This window comes from Aspergillus mulundensis (genome assembly GCF_003369625.1).
Source record: "Aspergillus mulundensis strain DSM 5745 chromosome Unknown scaffold_1, whole genome shotgun sequence".
NCBI lineage: Eukaryota > Fungi > Ascomycota > Eurotiomycetes > Eurotiales > Aspergillaceae > Aspergillus > Aspergillus mulundensis.
Window position 1 is genome coordinate 2115012 of NW_020797889.1, and position 20717 is coordinate 2135728.

Here is a 20717-nt window from a genome sequence, read left to right on the forward strand (position 1 = left end):
CAAAATTATTAAAATATAGTTTTTATAAAAAAAAGGTAAAGTTTTTAGGCTTTATTATTAAATAAAAAAAAATATTTATTAATTTAAACCGCAGCTAAATTATTATTAATTAACTAGAATTAATATTATTTTATAAGTTATAGGTTTTTTTAGGCTTTATAAACTATTTTTAATATTTTATTTTTAGTTACGCTAAAGTAACGCGTTTAATAACCTAGCTTTTGGTAAAGATAGTAAAAAAATATAAAAGTGGGCCTTTTTTATTTTTTATTAATATAAAAAATATATTTAAAAAAATTAAATTAAACTTTACCAGGCCGCTAGTACTGCAGCACTTTAATTTTAAAAAAAAGATTCTTATTATTACTAATATATTAGGGTTTATTATTACTAAAATTATTACATAGCTAAAGTAAAAAAAGTTACCTAATAAAAAAAACAAGATTAATAGCGCCCTGTGGCCTTTTATTTTTATTAGCTATATAAATTAAAGCTTTATTATAAGGTTTATAATTAAAAACTACTTGCAGTAATTAAGTGTTTTAAAAAGTAATATTACTATCTTAAAAACTTTTTACATTTTATACACATGTAGTGTAATTATAATAACCTACACTATTTTTTTATAATAAAGGTTTTAAATTAAAAGTAGGTATAATAGGCGGAATTACTCGCGGCTTATAATTTTAAAATTAAGTATAAGCTAGGTAAGTATAATTTAGTAAATACACTATTATAATAATTAAATTATATAATAAAAAATAAAAAGTATTAAGTTAAAATACTCCTTATTTTATAAAAAAAGTTAAGTTTATCCCCTTAATAAACCATTACTAAAATAGTATTAAAAAACCTAGCTATCCCTCCGCGTAATTAAGCTTATAAGTACCTAAAACTTTTAAGCCTTAAAATATTTATTATAAAGGTAGTAAATAAAAAAAAAATTACTAAACTAGTTATAAATACCCTTTAGTAATAATTAATTATAGCCTAATAAAAAAACACTCTTGCAGGCTAATTATAATAATAACTTAAAGGTATAATTCCTATTAATTTAAAATAGGCCTTTTTTATTATTAAATAACGCGAGAAAAAAAAACTTTTTTTTTATAAAAATATTATTTATATACCTCCCGTGCCCGCGTTGCAATATAAGATTATAAAATAATATTATAATAATCCTTATATAGGCTACTTTAGCTATAAAAAAACTATTAAACTACTTACCCGCAAGTTTTAGTAAAAAAAGCTTAATAAGAATACACATGTATATATTAAAAAATATTCCTTATACTAAAAATTTAAGGTTTTAAGGTAGTTACCTTAGGGGAGTTTAATATYTTTTTTAATATTAAATATATTATAAAAAAATATTTTTATAAACTTTATTATTAGCCTATTTTTATTAAAATATAAAGGGCGCGTTTATAACATAATTTTAGTAATTATAAATTAGTTTAATAAAAAAGTAAAATATTTTTTTATTACTAATAAAATTACTGCGGAAAAATTAGCTAACCTATTTATTAAAAAAATTATATATAATATAGGGTCGCCCCGGAGCATAATAATAAATTAAGATTTATTTTTTATTTTAAAGTATTAAATAGCCTTTTATTAAGCACTATATATTAAGCAACAACTTAATATAGTATATTATTTTTAATTAAATAGTTAAACCAAGTGCTAAAACTAAATATTTAAGGTATATTTATATATATATTATAACCACTAGTAAAATAATTAAGTATTATACTTACTACTAGCACGCTTTACCTATAATAACTTAAAAAATAATTTAACTAGCTATACTTTACTTATAACAAGCTATAAATAAGAACTAGTAATTCCTAGGCTTAAAAACCTAGGGAAATTAATATTTTATCTTTTTATTAAAAAGCACTTATATTATTTAAAATAGCTTTATAAAAATTTATAGGATTATATAAATAAGGCCTAGAAAAAGCAAGCACTTTACTATAATTAAAAATATTATCTAGTAAAATTTAAGGTTAAAAATAATATTTTAATATTTTTAAAAAATATTAAATTAATATATTTAAATAAAAAACTTAACCTAAAGTATAATAAACCCTTTAAAATTAAATTTATTATTAAAAAGTAGGTATATTAGCTCCAGCTTACTAGTACGTATAGTTAGTTAAAAATTTATTTAGTATTTTATATTTTTTTTTAAAGCTATTTATATAGCAAGATAAGCCTAAGGGGGAAAAAAAGTAACTACTAACCATAAAGTTAGTTAATAAAAAAAAAAAATAAAAAGTTAAGGCTATTCTTAAAAAATAATAAATTTATAAATATAATAAATTTTTTATTAAGTAAAAGGGCTGGCCTAGCTATAAAAATTTATAAAAACTATTTTTTAATTTTAAGCACGCACAGGAAGCCCTGGTAAATTATAAAAAACTAGCTATAATAATACTAGTTTACTACTAGTTTAAAAAAAAAAGGTAATAACCTTACTAAGTTAAATATTTTTTTTTTTTATTAGGTTTTAAGGTTTAATAAACCGCTAGTATTATTAAAAAATTATTAAACCACTATTTAATTATTATTAGTTACTTATAATATTAAAAAGGGGTGCAAGATTTTTTATTTTATAAGGTTTTAAAATTATACCTAAGGCTATAAGTAAAGTAATTACCTTTTTTATTTTTTTATAGGATTTTAAGGTTTAATAAACTATAGCTAGAACGCCGCCAGCTTGGTATTAAAACTTATTTTAAATTATAATTTAGAATAAAAAACTACGTTTATATTAAAGTTAAAGTGTTAAAAAAATCTCTTATTTTTTTTAAAAAAAAAAAAATAATAACTAGCTAGGTGGTAAAGGCCATAATAAGAAACTATTATTTAATATTAGGAGCAGGAGCAAGGGCCTTTATAAACACCTTTTTTTTTATTTAGTATTTTTTAAAAAAAAAGGCGTGACAGGCCTGTTTTTTAAAAAAAAAATATTAGTAAACTAGTAGCTATTTTAGCTATTATTAAAATAAGCCAAGGGCTATTTAATAGCAAGCTAAAAAAACTAAACAAGCTTTTATATAGCTAAAGCTAATATTTTTATTACATGGACCTTGGGGCTTATTTTTTTATTATAAGCCTTTATTACTAGTTTAACCTAATAACTAAACATATCTTAGTAATAAAAGTATTTATTATAGTTAGTAAAATTTATATATTATAAAAAGGTAATATTTTTTTTTATATAAAATAGCAGGGGGAGGCAAGTACCCTTAATATAAATATAATAAAAGTAGTTACGCCTAATAGCTAAATAAATATAATAATTAAGGCTATTAATTAACTTATTATTTTTATATACCTAAATATACTTTGCATATTATAAGTAAACCTATTTTTTATTAGCTAATATTTATACTAAAGCCATTTTACCAGCAAACTAGTTAAAAATAAAAAGTACTTATAAAAAAAAAGGCTAAAGACTAAAAAAAAAAAGCCTAAGGGGGTAGTAATATAAAACTTATAGTAAGGGTATTAATAAGGGCAAAGGCTAGTATAACACTAAATAAAGTAAAAAAAGGCAAGCTAAAAGGCGCGGGGGCTATAGTTAAATAATAAAATAGTTATTATAAGGTTAAAAGTTAGTATTTTTAGTAAAACACCAGCGGAGCGCCGCTGGTTAGTAGCTATTAAAGTAAAAAAAACTTATTAAATTATTACTTATAACCTTATTATATATTTTAAAAATACTTATTAAATATAAGTTATATTACTTGTTACTATTATTATTGCCGCCCAAGAACTAATTAAAATTAAAGTTTTTAAACCTAAAAAAAAACAGGGATAAAAAAAAATTAAAAACACTAAGGGCTTTTAAAGTTAATAAAAATACTATATTAAAGGGGTTTTATAATTATACCACTATAAAAGTATAAAGGGTAAAAATAAAAATATTTTAAATTACTATAATTATAGCTAGGTGCTTTTTTTTTACTTGCTAAAAAGCCAGGGCAGCGCTTAAAAGGGCTTTTTTTTAGTTATAATAAAAAAAGGGTAACTTTTTATTTAGTAAAAAGTTTAATAAGTTTAAAAATTTATAAAACTATAAATTATGTTATAATTTACACTTTTATACCAAGTATTATTAAAGCGCCACCTTTTCCCTTTTAGTTATAAATAAATATTATATTTTATTTAAAGCACTATAAATAATAAGGATAAAACACTAAATTTAATATGTTAAATAATACTTTAATAAAGTTAAAAATAGTAATAATAAAGCTATGTTTAGTATTAATATTAATAATAATAATAATATTTTATTATTATTTTTTTTTAATTTAACAGCGGGTCGCGGACAACCCTTTAATTAAAAAAAAAAAAAATTATTAAAGTTAATATTTTTTTATTTAATATTACTAAAGCTAATTTACTATTAATCTAAAGTTAATACCTTAAGTAACCTAAGCTTTAGCCTTAGGCTACCAAGGCTTAATATACCTTATTATTATATTAGGCTATATAACTTAACTAAGTTATTAGTATTTAAGGTTTTAGCTATTAATTAAGTAAGGCTAGGATAGGCCCTAAGTATAAGCTAAAGTAAAAACCCGTGTGTAAAATATTTAAACTTATATTTATTTTTTAATTAAAAATAGCTTAAGCATAGCTTAAAGGTTTATAAAGGTAGCCTTAAGGCCAGCCTTTTTTAAAATTTTTAAGTAACTTTTTTAATATTATTTAACAGGGTTTAAAATACTCCATTTTTATTAGTTAGATTCCTTTGTTAATATCTTTATTATTAGTAGAGATCTTTGAGACTTGTTGGTCTTACAAAAAGGCACTTTTTAATAATTTATATTATAATTATTTTTATATTACTAGGTAATATAAAAATAGTTTCCGGGCGCTTAATTTATAACTTTAGCTTTTATACTAGTAATATTTTAGCTAGTGCTTGCTAGCAGTAATTACTTATAATTTTAATATAATTTATAATATACTACGCGGCTAGCGCGCCGGGTAATAATTTTATAATAAAGTATAAAAATATAATAAATAACATAATTATAAATTATTTTTTATAATAATATATTAAAAAAATAATATAATTAGGTTTAATCCCAGAAAATAACCATGTTAATATATAGCTTAATATTATAAAGTTAAGTTTTAAGTATTATAGGGATAAATAAGGTAATAGCTATTTATTATTTATTAAAAGTAAAATATAACTTAAATAATAATAAAATAAGGCTATAATATTTAATTAACAGGCTATAAACTATAATAACATACTTTAAGTAAGGCTTTTAAAGTTATTAAATAATTAATTTTATTAGTTTAAAGTTAAATAAAAGGTGTTAATAAACTAAAATAATATTAATACTTTATTAAATACTTACCTTTAAATACTAAATCTTTGCCTATGGTTTATACAAGCTATTTTTAATAATATTTATAATTAATTATACTTAATAAATTATAATAAATTTAAACTTTTTTATTACTAGGGTCTAGCCCTAAAAAAAATAAATTAAAAAAAACTATTTACTTATTATTATTATTATATTTAACACCCTTAAAATTAGTTTTATTAATAAGGTTATTTACTATAAGGGCTATAACACGGGTTATAATAGCTAGCCTAGCTATAATAATATTAAAGTTTATTATTATTATAATTATAAGCTAGTATAGGCGGTAGGTAAATTAAATAACATGCATGGGCAAAATAGTAATATCCACTTTTTTTTTTTATTTTTTTATTTTTTTTTCCTCCGCGACCTCCTTAGCCTTTTTTTTTTTATTTTTTTTTTTATTTTTCTTGGCCTTTTCTTCCTTCTTTTCCTTTATCTTATTATTATTATTATTATTATTGTCGCCCGGTATAAAAGCTAAATATATTAGCTAATATACTTATAGGTAAATAAGGGCTATAACTTATGTTTATTAATATATTATATACCTAAACTATTTTAATAGTAGTTTATATAACTATTACTAAAGTAGCCTAGTATAATAATATATTTTATAAATAGCTTATAGCCTTGGGCGTAATACCTGTAAATTAAATTACCTTTAATAAATATACTAATATATTACCTAATAATAGCTTCTTAGTTAATAAGGCAGGTTATAATTTTTTTTATTATATTTTTTTTATTAATAAGCTTATAAAGCGCGAGCTCGCGTTATAAATAATATAATTATTTATAAAGTTTTTTTAAAACTATTAATTTATAGCTTAAATAATTTATTATATTAGTAATATAGGCTACTAGTAGCTAGGTTAGTAAAAAAATAGGTAAGTAAGTAAAAAAAATAATATTATTATTATTTTTAGTGTTAGCTATTATAATAAAAAAAATTTAAAAAATTAAGGGTTTATAAATTATAGGTTTATATAAGTAGGTTATATATTATTTATATAATTTATTTTTTTATTATTTTTTAAACATTTTTATTAAATTTATTATTATTATGGCTATTAAAAAAAGTATTACTATTTAAAACAGGCTATTAATAAAAGTATTAAATATTAAATAGGCTATTAATAGTAGTATTTTTAATATTTTAAGCAGGATAAACTTTGTTCTAGCCTCGCGTATTACTCCTGGCATTAAAGCTTGCGCCCTAGAAATAACGGGACCTATGTAGCTCACCGCCTTTACTTAAGCGCGGAGACCCGCAACAACTCCGATCATTCAGTGCGAGGTAGATAGATGTCCGGAACTTGAGTGTCTCCCAGGACACCCGCCATGGTCATCATCGCATGTATTCTGAAATATCCATATGATCTGCCATACCGATAATGGATTCTGGGCCGGGCTTTGAGGCCTCCCAACCTTCCAGCGGCTCAAGTAGCAACAGTCATCCACTCCCGCGGCTTCGTGGCAGCAGTCTTTCGCAGTATGGGCGTGATCCTCTGACTGGTGATCTTCGTCAGCCGTAAGTAGTAGGACACTACATATTCTGGCTGCAGGCTGATACTTGGAAATCTTTAGCATTTCATTCAAGCGCAAGCATAAGCAGCGGTCTGGTTTTAGTCTGTCAAGTCTGTCCAATATCTTTACGAGCGAGTCCAACGGACATTCAAGTTTCAGCCGCGCGGCATCCAGAAACGTACCCTCCACGGAAGATGATTCGCAGCCGGTCGGCGAGAGTTCTCAGCGAAATGGGAACTACAATATACAAAAGGAAGGGGGCCTGTTGGATTGGTACGTAGAAGGTCCAGGGCGACGGGTTGGCTACGATGACTTTACTGCTATCGATTGGATATTTGAGTACACTAAGGAGCGACAAAGAAAGCGACTTCTGTCAGCGAGTGGGCAAGGAATGCTTGGTTATGCTCGCAAGCTTTTCGATGCCAGTAATGTTTGGTTAGTCCTGATCGCAACGGGAATATCAGTTGGGATTATCGCTGCATCTATCGACATCGTTGGAGACTGGCTGGGGGACATCAAAGCTGGGTATTGCAAGAATGGTCCAGGAGGAGGAAAGTTCTACCTGAACCGTAGCTTTTGCTGCTGGGGTCACGAAGAAGGTGAGTTATCAATGTCTCGAGAATTCTTGACTTGCGCTACTGACCTGCTAAGACCCTTCCAATTGTATGGACTGGACTCCATGGGGGAAAGCTACTGGGGCTAGATCATCGGCTGGGGCTTACGCAGTCGAGTATATATTTTATACACTCTACTCTGTTTGTACCTCTTTCGCGGCTCATCCTTCGCTGTCGATATCTAACGCAGGGGCTAGGTACTTTTCGCCGTTTGCGCTTGCATGTTGGTCAGAAACTATGCGATTTATGCGAGACATAGCGGGATACCTGAGATCAAGACAGTCTTGGGTGGCTTCATCATAAAGCATTTCATGGGACCTTGGACCCTTGCGATCAAGTCCTTGGGTTTGGTATGTTGTCTTCACATAATCAGGCATATCGGAGCTGACCATTCTCCAAGTGTCTGTCCGTCGCATCCGGCATGTGGCTGGGCAAAGAAGGTCCGCTTGTCCACGTCGCATGCTGCTGTGCCAGCGTCATAATGAAGACTTTCGATAGTCTGAACAGCAATGAAGGTGCCTATGCCTTACTCATCGCCCAATCTTCAGACAGCAGTTGACATTGATAGCGCGAAAACGAGAGGTACTCTCCGCGGCGGCCGCCGCAGGCATATCTGTTGCGTTCGGGGCGCCAATTGGTGGCGTCCTGTTCAGTCTGGAGGTATGAGCGCCCATTCGCGGACCCTCCTTTACACCTGTCTGATACAGTATTTTAGCAATTGTCGTATTACTTCCCTGACAAGGCAATGTGGCAAAGCTTTGTCTGCGCCATGGTAGCAACAGTTACTCTTCAAGCGCTGGATCCCTTTCGCACTGGGAACATCGCTCTCTATGAAGTCAAGTACACCAGAGGATGGCACCGTTTTGAAATGATACCATTTATCATTCTTGGTATTGTGGGCGGTCTTTACGGGGCGTTCCTCATCCGGCTGAATATGCGGGTTGCGAAATGGCGGCGAACGCGAAGTTTTTCCCGTCCAATCATCGAAGTTGTGATTGTGTCTCTTCTCAGCGCCCTGATAAACTACCCTAATATCTTCATGAGAGCCCAAAACTCGGAACTTGTCCACTCTTTATTCGCCGAGTGCAGTACAGGAAACCCTGATCCTTTCGGCCTGTGCAAAACTGGGGCAGCGTCAGCCGGTACGGTAGCTCTTCTACTGGTAGCTGCTGTCCTGGGCTTTTTCCTCGCAACGATGACATTTGGACTGGACATTCCTGCCGGTATTATCCTTCCGTCGTTTGCAATTGGTGCTTTATATGGACGCGCTCTCGGTACCGCTTTCAAAATATGGCAGGACTCCTACCCAGGCTTTTTTCTCTTTGGTAATTGTGAGCCCGACATTCCTTGTGTGACTCCGGGGCTCTATGCGATTGTCGGAGCAGCTTCAGCCCTTGGCGGCGCTACAAGAATGACCGTCTCAATTGTTGTCATCATGTTTGAACTCACAGGCGCCCTTACCTACGTCATCCCCATCATGATTGCAGTCATGCTGTCCAAATGGTGCGGAGATATCTTTGGCAAGCGCGGTATCTATGAATCTTGGATTCAGCTCAATGAGTACCCATTCCTTGACCACCGTGATGATACCACTCCTCCCGACGTCCCTGCTCATACAGTCATGACAAAGGCGGACGACATTACTATTCTTACCGCCGTTGGCCATACAGTGGGGTCTCTTCGCAACCTTCTGCAGACTACCTCATACCGAGGATTCCCTGTCGTTACTGAAGCCTCAAATCCCGTTCTCCTCGGTTACGTTTCCCGTAACGAACTTTCTTTCGCCTTGAAGAACCCAACATCTCCGTCCGGAGAGGAGCTCCATAATGCGACCCAGGCCTTCTTTGCGCATCAACCATTCGCAGATCCGATGGACACCCTTGACCTTCGACCCTGGATGGACCAAACACCTATCACTCTAAACAGCGGCACAACGTTTCTTATTGTGCTCCGAATGTTTCAGAGACTCGGGCTTCGCTACGTTCTATTTGTGAACAAGGGTATTCTTCAGGGACTACTTACGAAAAAGGATGTTTGGTTTGTTATTAATGATCCTGCATCTCGTAAAAACGAGTGGGCTAGTGACCCTCTAGGGGAGGCCGACACTGCTGAAGAGATTGGGCTACTTCAAGGCGATGATGCTTCCAGCATTGTTCCCCCGCTGACTCCCTTGGATCGGCGACCCTCACTTTAGTGCACTGACTGATCTTTACTACCATTAATCTTATATATCTGGAAGTTAGCAGTTGGCGTCGGTTTTGGATCTCGGACATAGAACAAATTTAGGTGTTCGCTTCGTTAGGTAGATTAGCTTTCAACTAGATATTTTCATCCACGTCACAATATCATTTTCGTCCATATATTCCTAATGTTTGCATCTTTTGACACATCCACATCCATGGATACAGTATACTTCGAAACTATACCGCCGTATTAATCACCAGCCCCACATATTCTGCCGGCACATAGCTCACCGCCCAATGACCGTTTTCTCCGGACTCCCTCAAAAGTAAATGATCAAGATCACCTTCGAACCGCAGAGGCGGGAATTTGACACAAAATGATGGCGGATCCGTTTGAGGTGCGCATGCGCTTTACATCGCAGCTACAACATCTCAATGCATCGATCACGTCATCCCAGAAAGCCGCGCATTATGCGCTCAAATACCGCGATATGGATGAAGATCTCCACTCCTGCATTCTAGAGCAGCTCGAGCGGGTAAGAGGCCGTTCAACCAAAGACGTGCGCGAGCTAGACTGACTCGGGAACCTCTAGAATAACATGAACAATCGAGCCAATATCTTATATTTCATCGAACAATTCTGCGAAATGGCCGCTAAGGAAGACCACGTCCCCTACGTCCGCATGATACAGCGAGATATCCTCCGGGTTGTCGACTGCGTTGCGCCAGCAGACGGCTCTGGTGCCGCCAATGTAAAGCACGTCCGCCGCGTCCTGAGTGGTCTCCAAGCCAAAGATGTGCTCTCCGCTGAAACGGTGGCCGAGATTCACGCGGGCCTGAAGGATAGAGAAACACACCCAGCACATCTCGACTTGGAAGCTGATGAGGAAGAAGAAGCGGGCTCGAAGTCGAAGACAGGGACACCGCGAGGTCCAAGGGCCAATGGCATCCGTGTGGACAAAAGACAGATCGAACAGCGAATCGAAGAGGATCGTGAGCGCAATAAAAGACTACGAGAGAGTATGTGGACTGTCCGAGGGGATGACAGCGATGAACATAGGAAGTTCTGGGATGAAACCAGTGACATTGGCGAGGATGATTTCACGGCTGCCCATGAAGAGCTGATGGAACGGAATGGGATGATCAATGCTGTTTGAATCTGCACCTGGCGTACCTTGGGACTTGAAGGGTATCGAGGATAACCGGCGTTCATGGAGCATGGGATGATTTCGATCTTAGGGATATGTTTGAGATACCATGACGATATATATGTTTTTGCACTGTATAAAAGATATCCAACCACAACCACGGCGCAGGACTCCGGCAAGCTCTCGATTTTGAAGGACTCTTCAACAAATGTTTTATTTAATCAATTATCCAGAAATGACAAATTCTTCATGACGTAGAGACTAGCACAGCTCTATAGATTAGGTATGTACGGACTTGGCCCACCGGAAAAACGAGTCCCCGACATATTTTCATAAATCTTTTTGGTCCGACGCCGACGCCGACTTCAAGCGCAACAACATTTTTGCTCGTCGTCCCCTCTATGTTGTCGCAGATTGTCACTGCGGCAAAGGGCATTCTATTTCCTGAACAAAATTCGAAGAGCGACTCAAAAACCCCCACCACCGAATCGAAAAGGACAGTTCCCGCATTAAATTCGAAAATGGTCACCACCCGCCGATCAGCACAATTCCAGGCGCGTCTGCCAGTTGAGGATGCGACAGTCAACGGAACACCAGAGTTGAAGGGGAAGCGCAAGTCGGAGTTGGAAAACGCGTCGTCTGCTACAAGCCCAGAGACCCAGGGCAACAAGCGAAGAAAGAGGAGCAGTATAAAAGCAACCGAAGAAGTAGTGAAGGAGGATAGAAAAGAAGACAAGAAAGAGGAGACAGCACCTAAGAAACATTTCCGATTTGACAGCGAAGAGCCTGAAGTACCGCAGGTCGCGGAGCCTGAGGCCCCGGTCGATGCGCAGCAGGAGCAGAATGATGAGGAGGACAGCAGCGATGATGAGGCCCCAGAGACAGTGGACAACTCTGCACAGTTGTCTAAAATGAAGCTAGAAGCTAGGAAACGGGAGGAGGCGAGAAGAATGTGTGTATTATTGGGCCCTTTGCCTCATCTCATTCTTGTCACTAACCGCGTAACAGAGAGGAGCAAGCAAAGCGAGAAAAGAGGCGGCAATTGGACGAAACCCGCAAGCAGCAGGCCAAAGCTTCGGCTAAAAGAAAGGAAGCACCTACATCCCAAACTGCGCCAGGAGCTGGAACTCCTGCAGATGACATGTTATCCGAGAGCTCAGCAACACTGCAAGGATCACTTACACAAGACGCTCGACGCCCGGCACTCCCCGCTCTCCTTCCCGACGATATTCTAAATGCAGTACCTGACGTCCGGCCACCGACACCTCCACCGGAGACCGAAGTTTTCTCCCAGAAGAAGCCAACCAAGCTCAGATTCCTTGAGAAGAAGGAGAAGGCCCCGAAGGATATGCGAATGGGCGATGTCGCTATCCGTGTGCTGGATAGTGAGAGCTCGCGAAAGCAGCCAAGCACAGCGCTCGCCCCGAAGGCGTCAAAGACAGGAAAGGGTGCGAGGGAAGCATGGCTGAAGCAAGCTCGCAGCACTGGGCACGTCAATGGCATGAGAATGGTCAGTAGTGGAAAGAAGGGCTTCGTGCGCAAGTAAAGCACTGAATTTACAGGGATACGGTTTACTGTTGAATTGCATTGGGTATTTCCACCTCTCGGGCTGTATATGATTGGGATTTAATATTGCAGTTGTTGGGCGTTTAGAGTTTTGATAGATGCGATGATCATAACGGCAATATGCATGTATAGATTGCGAGCATCAAGCATGCTTCCTTTTTATCTACAGTTTTTCTTTTTATCAAGTCTATATTATTAGTCTAACCTGGAAGAAATATAAGCTTAATACAGACTCGTACTACTAACGGTGTTCTAATTATTTGGCAGCGTAAGAACTAACGGTGCTGTAGATTGCGTCCGATTTGCGGGTGGCCGCACGTGCAAAAAGCTGGAGCTCCTTCTTTCATCCGCCCAGCTTTCAACAATCGCCAAATTCTGCCTCCCAACCCTCTCAACCCAGTCCTCAGTCCATTCGTCTGGCATGTCCGAGTCCTAAACCAGATGCGCTTGGTATAAAATGGCGTCCGCTACCGAATCTTCCCCTCTCCTCCCTCAACACCACCATCCTGCATCCTCAAATACGTCACCGCGAGGGAGCCGGCCTCCCCGAACAGTGACGTTCAATCCCCTCACGACAGTCAGTACATATCACGATTCAGCTTCTGCGGACCCTAAATTTAAGCCCTTGACATCTGGGCCTTCTTCACTCGCCAGCTCACGACCGACTGGGCTCTCAGCCCTGAATAGCAAGCTTCGCCGTCGCAACAGCCATGGAGCTCCGGGCACAATTGCCTCGTCGTATCCGGCCTCGAAAATTGGCCCGCAGAGAACAACAAAGACTGCGCAGAAGTTGAAGCTTTTACCAGACCCTATAACCGAGGAAGAACTTGTCGATGATGAGGAAACCTCTCCTTCAGACGTATACCGACAGATTGCGCGGATCAAGGAACCTGCAGCTCGAAGCCTTGCGGCGAAGCTAGGGAAGGCAGACAGGGATAGGCTACCTCGGGTAACGGCGTACTGCACGGCCAATTCTTATCGTCTAGATGGGGTATTCAAGTTCCTGAAGTCACGGTCCAAAACCCGCGGTGCCAATCCCAAGTTGTTTGACGAGTGCGTCTACTCGCGGTTCGATTACCAGCACGAAGAGAAACAGAAAGCTGGGAACCTTTCGAATGATGTAGATACGGAGAATGCTCACACGGTCGATCGGATGCCTAGGGAAAGAAGGTTTTCGGATAGTGCGGTGGAAGTGAATGATAACTTTGTCAACCGGAGAGAGGAGCTTATCGATCTGCATGATAAATCTCACTCGCAAAATGCAACCGAATCCTCGGTGCTTGATAATGCCCCGGATATCGACACCACCATTCACGCACCGGAAGTGTTCCTTTTCGATTATGGCACCGTAGTCATATGGGGCATGTCGCCGGCGCAAGAATCGCGATTTTTGTCGGATATCTCAAAATTTGCAACCTCAATTCTGAGCCCAGAAGATACCCAGGTGGAAAACTTTAACTTTTACTATGCTCGCGAATACCAAGCCCGAATATACAACGATTTCATTTCGCTGCGCGACCCCCGAAACTATATGATCAAGCTCGCCATCTCACATGCTCTGGCCCAGTCAGTGAAAACGTCTCTCTTCGAAGACCTTGTCTCTGAAACCATCTCAAATACCGCACCATTACCGGCTCAGATTGCTCAGACTGGAAGCGTCAACCTCTCAAGACGGCAAATCAACATGCAAGTCGGAGAACTATTTATCCTTCGTATCAATATCCACCTTCAAGGTTCGGTGTTGGATAGCCCCGAGTTGATGTGGGCTGAACCACAGTTAGAACCTGTATACCAGGCTGTTCGGAGTTACTTGGAAATGGACCAGCGCGTGAGCCTTTTGACTGAGCGGTTGGATGTGATAGCGGATCTTCTTGCTGTGCTGAAAGATCAATTAACTCACCGTCATGGTGAGTATCTCGAGTGGATAGGTACGTTTGAGGCCCTAGTATCAACACTCTCTCAACTTACTAATTCAATGTAGTTATCGTCCTCATCGCCGCTGAGATCCTCGTGGCCGCCATCAACATCGTTGTTGATCTGTACGCTGGTGTCGAATAGACGCAGCATGTACCATTCTGCAACTCTGTACAGGCGTCGGAGTTTGGGGGGTCGTTTGCACTCCGTTCCTTGCTACTGTATATATAGATTTACTCAGCGGTCCTCGGCATGGTCGAATACAGCCTAATCAACCGTCTGCGGTTGGCTAGAATTCATATTGGATGCCATCAAAAACTACTTTTAGATGATTACTACCGCACGATAGTACGGATAGCTTCTTGTATCTCCCCCCAATTGATATAGAACCTTATGTAACCTAGCGCAGACAACAACGTCACGAGCTCATCCCCAACCGGACCAATTGTAACAGTAGTCTTACGAAAAGAACGTACACAGTGCACACCTATCGTTTGGCAAACATTCAACTCGGCGGTAAGAATCTTACTTCCTTGCCTTACCTCCAGAGCCGAAGATGACTTGACCGAATTAATCGTCTCATCCGTAATCCGTCATCTGAGTGGCAGTGAGGCCAATCTATGAGTGTGGGTCCATACTCGAACCCCACATTTTGTACTATCCTAATTAGGAAAACCCTCTCTGATTGGCTGGGACATACTATGTACATCGGCCCTGGTATTGGCATTGCCCATCCATGGCATCACAGTGGGACAACAATGGGCATAGCGAAGAGTTTGAACTGACATTAACCTCGGAGATAATGGTGATATTGGAGATTGATTGCTGTCTTGTCCGTAAACGCCGGCTTGGGATTGAGGTTGGTAGGACAGAATCCGGGTATAAAGAGGGGTGTGGTGCTATGCTGTCTTTGCTCAATCTCACCCACATCATCAGTTAACAATTCAAAGCCAGAAAACAACCAAATCAGTTTACTACAATTTTTTTTTTTCACTTCAACCAGCTTCAAATCCTAGCAAGATGTCCGCCGAAGTCCCAACCCAACCACGCAACCTCCCCATCCTCGCAACGGAGGAGTCCACCGCGGGAAAGACCTACATCGTGACCGGCGCAAACACGGGTCTGGGGTTCGAAGCGGCAAAGCACTTCGTCCGCCTCGGCGCAAAGAAAGTGATCTTAGCCGTGCGCAGGATCGATACAGGCGAAGCCGCAAAGCGGAAAATCGACGAGGCCACTGGCACCACTGATATCGCGGAGGTCTGGCCTCTTGACCTGAGCAGCTACACCTCCGTCAAGGCTTTTGCGAAGCGCGCAATTGCGGAACTTGACCGGATTGATGCGGTGATTGAGAATGCGGCTGTGGCGACGCCGGAGCAGACCAGGGCTGAGGGACATAATCTGACTCTCACGGTGAATGTGCTGAGTACGTTCCTCCTGGCTATGTTGTTGCTGCCGAAGTTGAAGGGGAGTGCGGAGGAGTATGGAATTTTGCCGCGTTTGTCAATTGTGACGTCTGGTATTGGGTGGGATGCGCGTGACAAGTGGGAGGAGATCAAAGAGGATCCGTTTGTAAGGATGGATGCGCTGCCTGTTGAGGAGTTGATGGCTACGTATGTTCTCCTTTACACGTCCAATTCCTCATAGCCTGTGCCTAGCTAACCTTGGCTGTGCGGAAAGATACCCCATATCCAAGCTTATGGATAGCCTCACTGTTCGCGAGCTGGCGGCTCGACTGCCTGTTGAGCAAGGGAAGGTGGTCATTAATGCCGTCTGCCCGGGACTTTGCAAGACTGAGCTGGTCCGGAACTGCCCCCCTGCCGTAAAGCAGTCGATCGTCGATCAGCATGTGCTATATGGACGGACCGCGGAGGACGGGAGCCGGACGCTACTGGCCGGCGCTGTACTGGGAAAGGATAGCCATGGCACCTTCACTTCCAACTGCGAGATTAGAGAGTGAGTCGCCATACATGCTAAGCATTATCGATCCATGCTAATGAGCTTTACAGGGACAAAGTGCCTGTCTGGGCGAAGGATGAGGAGGCCAAGAAGTGGCAGGAGCATCTATGGGCCCTCATTGTGGAAGAACTCGAAGCTGTCGAACCGGGATGTGTGCAAAAAGCGTTGCAGAACTAGTTCTTTAGTTGTTGTATCTGTTAGCTTAGGGGAAACGATCCGGTTGGGCCGAGAATTCGAGAAACTTCTGCGTGGAACAGAGTACCATGCCAGCTCTATCGTGTATTGCGTGCACCCATGGAAACCCGACCAGTGCCCTCTCAACCTCGTCCCAGGCAGAGAGTCCGAGGGCTTTCATTGTAGTGTCGGTTGTTGGTATCAGCCACTCATCGTCCGAACGTTTGAACACTACCACCGCCCCAATGAAGAGCATCCAGAGAAGAACCCTTTGCATAGACTCGTTTTTCGTCCCTCTTTCTATAGCTGACGAAAGCTTTTGGATAGCAAATCGAAGGCGACTTGAGACAAGCGGCTTGTCAGCGATACGATGGTCCAATCCTCGTAGAAATGTTACCAAGAACGCAATCAGGCCCAAGTGGACTGCTTCCTCGAGAATGCTCATACTCAAATTCGGACATGTGTCAGAATCCGTACCAACATATAACGGGCTGATATGTAGGAGACGAAAGCCCAGGAGCATGATGGTGTTGTGAAACTCAACGGCACCCAGCTTCTGCCTGTGCCCGGCACCGGCATTGTTGAGCAGCATGGCAAGTCTTCTCATCTCCGAGAAGATCGTCCATAAATTGGCCCGCAGGCTCATTTGCAAGAGTAAATTTACCTTCGGGTCCGTAAATCTGTCTTCTATATTTCCATCATGAATATACACGCCTGTGCATAGGCGGAGAAACTCGATGCCCTCAACGCCAAACAAAGTCCTTGAACCAAGTTGTAAAGCGAATTCCAAATCGCCCCTGTATCATTAGCGAATCCCTAGACAGTGCAAAGTATTCAAAGACACACCTTAGGACTTTCTGAATAACCCCACAATTATCACTATCAAACTGCTTGATGCCCCCACGTAACTCAACCATCCGCCGGAGGCCCTGGAGATGGACATAACCCCGCGCATACTGACCCTGCAACCGCTCATACTGGGACATGGCCACAAGTATCGCCATAGTCATATCCGACGTCGCCTCCTCCTGGCTCATGAGTCTTTTTTGGACGATGCGGTAGGTGCGTGCAATATGGCGCATTCCTTGGGTCGTCTCACGGACAAGGTTCTGAGAGCACAGGATCGATGTGGCTACAGAGCAGTGGAAGTCTAGCACATGATCAGCATGCTCAATCATGTATGGGGGGTAATGATATGGTCGGGCACGCACAAGCCTCGTCGATAAAGAAATACCGCACCCAGACGGACCCCATGTGGTCGGGGTTCTCCAAGGCGCCATCAAGCTCAGGATTGTATCGTATACCGCTGAAGAAAAACAGTGCTTCAAGAGAAACATGTCAGCTCCTATAGTTTTGTCCAGAGTGGTGGCCTAAGTGCACACCTTCTCGAACTAAGCCCTTGGATGTCTCCGGCACGGGTATCGGAAACACCAGTCCATCAGTAACTGGCCGGGCGACCTCCCCATTAGCTGTCTCATTTCTCTGTTCTCTCCTAATAGCTTCAGGAACGCGAAATGGAGTCACGTTGTTGCCTTTGCTCTTGGATGACCGCGTTAGAGTCCTGTTGGCATTCTTCCCTGTCGCGGCGTGGGTGCGAATTCGCTTTCTTGTTGCGCGGTCAATGAACGCACTGTTATCTATGAATAAGAAAGACATGATTGATGGTTCTGTGAGTTGGCTGCATGTAGAGTGTTGAAGTGTAGTTGGGAAGGTGCAGCCTAGTTGTAGTCCGGGGTTAACGGAGCTATCGGAAGTATACCTTCCAGCCAATCCAAGGGTCATGAACAAGTGATCTTATGTGCTAACACCCCGAATATATCTATCTCACCTTCCAAGGGACCAAGCTAATTCTACATTCCAATACAGCAGCAGAAGGGCTAAGCCTCTACAGGCTGTTCAGACTTCTGATGGGCGTTTGCCCGCCGGCGGAGCCTACCCGCAGCATCATGATCCTCGTCCCACTTGGCAAGCTCGGCGTTAGGTACCTTGACCATCTTATGTGATGTCTCGCCTGATGGCCCCGTAAGAATTGTTTGGCGGAACTGATAGCCTCCAAAACGGGGTAGGACCTTCATGTAGACATAGTAGTAGACGCCGCAAAGGCCAATGCTATCCAGTTAAGTTAGCCCTAACCCTGGTAATTAACGTTTAGAAAATAGAAGCACGTACAGAGAGATCCCAACGACCACGTATGTTCCATACCAGAAACTCACGTCGCCTCCGGTTGCGCCTGTTGCTGGTGGGTACCAGGGAGCAACGAGCAAGTAGAGGTTGGCTAGAATGGCAAAATAGACGACAACGTCCCAAGCGTGCCATTCGGTTCTGGGGATGTTGAGACGCTTTCGGTGTCGTCGGGTGAACAAGAGACCAATTGCAAGGAAGAAGTTGAACATGCTTTGGGGGTATACTCCCAAGTCGACCACTGCCGGAGTCTTAGTTAAGGCAAGCGAGCTCGCTGGGGTCTACCACACATACCGAAATTAAACGCATCACCCGCTGGAGGAGCCAGAATCATAATAGCAGTCAGACTCCACTTTAGCCAGTACGGCCCCAGCGGAGTTCCAAAGGGACGCGTGGAAGTCCAGAATTTGGTAAACGGGAGGACACCTTGTCTGTACGTTCACTTAGTCGGCTTACCCATGAGTAGGATGGAGTAAACATACCTGCCACACTCACGCAGCATTCTGGATTGGCCAATGAGCACAACGAGCAGGTTACCAAACGCGCTGACGCAGATCAAGAAATTCAAGGCGCGAGACGCACCGCCGCCTCCGAATACCTTCTCGAAAAAGAGACTAGCGACGTTGATTTCCGAAGCAGCAATTTCCTCCTTACTCGCAGCAGAAACGTAAGCGATGTTCGCAAGCATGTAAAGGATACCGATGGTGATGAGCGAAGCAGGGGCGCTCCATTTGAGCGTCTTGACAGGGTTCTTAACCTCGTTGACTAAGTTAAAGGCATTCTCGTATCCCTGGTAGGAAAACATCACGTTGATGAGTGAGTTAGTAGCTCCATACACCGTAGCATCTGAAGTTCCCTCGAAAGCGTTTCGGAAATGAGCCTTGGGGTCTGGTATAGACGAAACGTTGCCGCCGAGGACGACTAGCCCGGTAATTGCGATGCTGGACACGTTAGAAGACAAATTCGTATGTTGAGCACATTACTCACAATAGCAAAGTAACAAGTTTGACCCAGCCGATGGCGTTGGAGAGTTGAAGAGACCACTTCGTGTTGAAGGAGACAGCTATAGTAGTCAGCATATCAGCTTATCACGGTAGCCCTACAAACCAACCTAAAGTTGCCACTGTATACGACGCAAGAGCGACACCCTTGGATTGCCATGCTGTAGGTTCTGACTGCGCCAGTCTGAAGAGATAATTGGCCAGGACTAACGTCATTCACATTAGCGCATGCAGGCTTGCTTGCATATTGAAGTTGACGTACCAATAGCATTGCTACTGCTAAATGAAAATACCACTGTCTGCACCGCGAAGACGGTAGGAAAAAAGTACCTAGGGCGAGGATACGCCTGCTCCAGATAGACTGCCTCTGATCCAGATCGACTAGGGAAATACGATGCGAATTCGAGGTAGACGGAGAGCATGCTTGCAGCGACAGCAAACCCTATCACCCAATAGAATAGACCCAGGCCGATAGAACCGGTTCCTTCGAAAACAGACGAAGCTAGAGTACAATTCAATGTTATTTGCAATCTTCTTTCTGGTTATAGAGGAGTCACTCACGGGTAGAGAAGATTCCGGTCCCAACCATCTTGCTAACGTTCATGAAGATCAACGTGATGAACCCTGCCTCGTAGCCAAGCGGCGAGACAACCTCAACCGGCGCGCCCGAAGCCTCCTGGTATGTCGGAAGGGAGGTATTGCCGCCTGCATCTCCAGTGTAGTGCAGATCGCCTGCAACAATGGTATCTTCAGAAGGCGCATCATGTTGGGTGACTTGTGTGTCAGCCGCCTTGGATCTGAAGTCGAAGAAGCCCATCTTGGAAGAGCCGACGATCAATATTTGTTCTGCGGGCGTTGTGTAGCACGCAGGAAATTCGCCGGGGGCTTCTCCTTATATCCATTCCCCAACCCACATCGCCTGGGTTCTCATCGTCGTACGTTATGGCGTAATCGAGTCCGTCGCAGCTGGCGGTGCCACCAGCAAACGCGAGACGCAGGAGATAACATGTCTCCCGCTGTGAAAGCAATGTTACATTCGCCAAGTTTC

The 20717-nt window shown here is 40.6% G+C and overlaps 7 protein-coding genes across 7 annotated transcripts; 5 read left to right on the forward strand and 2 right to left on the reverse strand.

The window, feature by feature from the left end:
• Positions 1-6799: 6799 nt before the first annotated feature.
• DSM5745_02195 (chloride channel protein) lies at positions 6800-9740 on the forward strand (the record flags this gene model as incomplete). The annotated part of the gene is made up of 7 exons (XM_026744211.1): positions 6800-6936; positions 6993-7531; positions 7584-7687; positions 7744-7896; positions 7947-8061; positions 8115-8206; positions 8262-9740. The coding sequence occupies 7 exons, from the start codon at positions 6800-6802 to the stop codon at positions 9738-9740; spliced, it is 2619 nt and encodes an 872-aa protein (XP_026607374.1).
• Positions 9741-10106: 366 nt separating this feature from the next.
• DSM5745_02196 (CTD kinase subunit gamma) lies at positions 10107-10886 on the forward strand (the record flags this gene model as incomplete). The annotated part of the gene is made up of 2 exons (XM_026744212.1): positions 10107-10265; positions 10323-10886. 2 exons carry the CDS (start codon positions 10107-10109, stop codon positions 10884-10886), a joined length of 723 nt encoding a protein of 240 aa, XP_026607375.1.
• Positions 10887-11398: 512 nt separating this feature from the next.
• DSM5745_02197 (uncharacterized protein) lies at positions 11399-12423 on the forward strand (the record flags this gene model as incomplete). Its single annotated transcript, XM_026744213.1, has 2 exons — positions 11399-11829; positions 11886-12423. The coding sequence occupies 2 exons, from the start codon at positions 11399-11401 to the stop codon at positions 12421-12423; spliced, it is 969 nt and encodes a 322-aa protein (XP_026607376.1).
• A 477-nt stretch (positions 12424-12900) lies between these two features.
• Positions 12901-14501, forward strand: DSM5745_02198 (YagE family protein; the record flags this gene model as incomplete). Its single annotated transcript, XM_026744214.1, has 2 exons — positions 12901-14371; positions 14425-14501. 2 exons carry the CDS (start codon positions 12901-12903, stop codon positions 14499-14501), a joined length of 1548 nt encoding a protein of 515 aa, XP_026607377.1.
• Positions 14502-15377: 876 nt separating this feature from the next.
• On the forward strand, positions 15378-16490 carry DSM5745_02199 (uncharacterized protein; the record flags this gene model as incomplete). The annotated part of the gene is made up of 3 exons (XM_026744215.1): positions 15378-15967; positions 16035-16310; positions 16364-16490. The coding sequence occupies 3 exons, from the start codon at positions 15378-15380 to the stop codon at positions 16488-16490; spliced, it is 993 nt and encodes a 330-aa protein (XP_026607378.1).
• A 740-nt stretch (positions 16491-17230) lies between these two features.
• Positions 17231-18143, reverse strand: DSM5745_02200 (uncharacterized protein; the record flags this gene model as incomplete). Its single annotated transcript, XM_026744216.1, has 4 exons — positions 17231-17303; positions 17334-17637; positions 17699-17809; positions 17870-18143. The coding sequence occupies 4 exons, from the start codon at positions 18141-18143 to the stop codon at positions 17231-17233; spliced, it is 762 nt and encodes a 253-aa protein (XP_026607379.1).
• Positions 18144-18364: 221 nt separating this feature from the next.
• On the reverse strand, positions 18365-20486 carry DSM5745_02201 (high affinity methionine permease; the record flags this gene model as incomplete). The annotated part of the gene is made up of 8 exons (XM_026744217.1): positions 18365-18596; positions 18657-18909; positions 18963-19099; positions 19151-19609; positions 19656-19731; positions 19780-19875; positions 19932-20171; positions 20231-20486. The coding sequence occupies 8 exons, from the start codon at positions 20484-20486 to the stop codon at positions 18365-18367; spliced, it is 1749 nt and encodes a 582-aa protein (XP_026607380.1).
• Positions 20487-20717: the final 231 nt, after the last annotated feature.